Below are 2694 nucleotides of genomic sequence, written 5' to 3' on the forward strand. Positions count from 1 at the left end.
ATTCAATGTAATAAAATGTTTAAAAATATCAAAAACAAAACACAAATATTAATTTGGCGTCTCTGATTTGTCAAATTTTTAAACCAATTTTATTTTGACTGAGTTTTATCTTCAAGTGCTTGTAGTTTTAGTTTCAGTTTAGAAATGTTTTTACTAGCTTCTAGCCAATATTCTGATGTTTCTGTAGATACCCCATGTCTATGTCTAATTACAAGATGTTATAGTAATAGTTTAGTAGTAGAAAACCGGGAGTTTGATTTGGTTAATGAACCAACTRGCAGGCCAAACTTTGATCATCYGTGGACCTGATATGGCCAGCGGGCCACCAGTTGAATAGGCCTGGTATAGACTTTAAAATTTTTTCTTAGACATTCTTGATTTCCTCCATGAGTTGCAGAAGCACAGCCCTGTCATTCAAGTTTGGAACATATTCAAGAAATTGTGCAAAAAGTTGTTTATTTTACTCAAAGCAACAAAAAGTGTCTTCAACATGTCACAGGAGCTTCACAGCTGTATTTTGACACCTGGACAAGAACTCTCCTCTGATAGAACACGTTTGAGGTAAGCTTTGCAAGACGTGTACATGAATATAGACCATGACATTGAAACTGTTTGCCTAAATCACAGCCTCATCTCTTGCTGCTCACTTGTTCATAAACATACAGAACTCTGGCGAGATTGAAAAGAAGAATCGGTTTCCCCTCTTCATTTTACTGCAGTTTTGACACACCATCAAAGCCTTCATCCTGACCCTGATCTAAACTGATCCAAAACCTGTTCCACTGTATTGAGACTGAGCTTTGGTTCTCATGTGGACAACTGATCCTTACAAGGTAGGTGATTACACTTTAAACATCCTAAAAAGGCAACAAAAACCAGACACACAATCGTTCTTTTGCCTTCAGCAGTGAGCAATAATAATCTAAACAAGCCTCTAAATACTGCAGTTCTTCCATCCTCTTTGGGCCAAAGCAGTCTTTTATACTTACATTGCCGAAGTATTTATCCAGCAGCTCAACATATCTGTGCAGAACTTCAAGAATGAGCAGTTCATTATCCTGGCTGTCCACACCAGCACAGAAATACAGACTGGCATACCTGCATCAAAACACAAGAGTCACATACAACGTGATGATGTTGGTGCACCAGTCAGCAGTGGCAACAGTTCAGCAACAATTTATTTATTTATTTTTTTTGAAACAGTCAAAGATGAGGCTGCACATCTTTAACTGTGAAATTACAACCACAATACCAATGTTGTGTAAAACATAAATAACAGAAATGAAAAAAAAAAACCAGAAAATCCTTTTCAACCTATATTCAACTGAATACTCTAAATAGACAAGATATTTAATGTTGAAAAAAACATTTTATTATTTTTTCTTTTTTCCCCCCAAATATTCACTCATTTTGAATTTGATGTCTGCAACCCATTACAAAAACAGTGTGGCTTGGCATTGTCTTACTGAAATCAGCAGGATGTCTCTGAAAACGACACAGCTTGGATGGCAGCATGTGTTGCTCCAAAACCTGGATGTGGCTTTCAGCATTAATGGTGCCTTCACAGAGGTGACAGTTACYCATGCCATTGGCACTAACACACCCCCATCCATATCAGACGAGCTCAGGTCCAGAGAAGCCGGCGGTGTTTCTGGGTGTTGTTGATTTATCACTTTCACTTTGCATGGTAGAGTTTTAATTTGCTCTTGTAGATGCAGTGATGAACAAATGGTCATCTGAAGAGTCCCTGAGCCCATGTGCTAATATGTGTTRCAGAACGACAGTTTTTAAAGCAAGGCTGCCTGATGGGTCAAAGGTCACATGTATTCAGTGTTGGTTTTCAGCCTTGAWGCTTACTTGCAGAGATTTKTCTCGATTCTCTGAATCTTTTGATGATTTTATGGACTGTAGAAGATGAAATCCTTAAATTCTTTTGTTGCCCCTGTCCCAACTTTTTTGGAACCTGTTGTAGCATCAAATTCGAAATGAGTGAATATTTGCAAAAAATAAAAAATAACTATGAAATGTATCTGTTTGAACTTTAAAAACTTTYTTGTCTTTGCAGAGTATTCAATTGAATGTGTTGAAACAGATTTGCAAATCATCATGTTCTGTTTACATGTTTTACACAACATCCCAACTTGGTTGTATTCAGTATATTGTGTATCTGTGCTGTTTGGATGAAATGTGGGTCAGAAAGCTGCTGTGTCGTCCCTGCTGGATGGAGGATTCAGACGCTGACAGGCTGACAGTGAAAGACTGCTCCGTTAACAAGCACCACAAACTTTAGAGTTCCGACCTACCGTCTYCCTCCATACACATATACATTTGTTTTTTTGGGAATTTCCTTAACTCACTGGATTATCTACCTTTGCACGGTTCTACTTCTAGTCCTAAATCACCTTTGAAATAGTTTGCATCTTTTATTATTATTTTTCAACWCTTCGTAATGTTATTTGTGGATTTCGGGATCTTGTATCTCTCGCTAATGTTAGCTTAGCATCATGGCTGCTTCTTCTCCGACCTCAGCTTTCCTCAGAAAAACCACTACTACTAGCTGTTATATATCGTCCACCATGCCCTTATTCTCAGTTTTTATCAGAGTTCTCAGATTTTCTGACTGATCTATTATTAAATACTGATAAAATTATAATAATGGGAGATTTTAACATTCTTGTTGATAGTGAAAGTGAT

General features: G+C 37.4%; 1 protein-coding gene across 1 annotated transcript in view; it reads right to left on the minus strand.

Annotated features, from left to right (window-relative positions):
- The window catches only part of LOC106530654 (AP-1 complex subunit sigma-2), a 9640-nt gene that overhangs the window by 2338 nt on the left and 4608 nt on the right, over positions 1-2694 (minus strand). The window contains exon 3 of the mRNA XM_014026325.1: positions 990-1098. Coding sequence (XP_013881779.1) covers positions 990-1098 — 109 coding nt within the window. The remainder of the gene's footprint in view (positions 1-989; positions 1099-2694) is intronic.

This window comes from Austrofundulus limnaeus, unplaced genomic scaffold (genome assembly GCF_001266775.1).
Source record: "Austrofundulus limnaeus strain Quisiro unplaced genomic scaffold, Austrofundulus_limnaeus-1.0 Scaffold543, whole genome shotgun sequence".
Classification (NCBI taxonomy): Eukaryota; Metazoa; Chordata; class Actinopteri; order Cyprinodontiformes; family Rivulidae; genus Austrofundulus; species Austrofundulus limnaeus.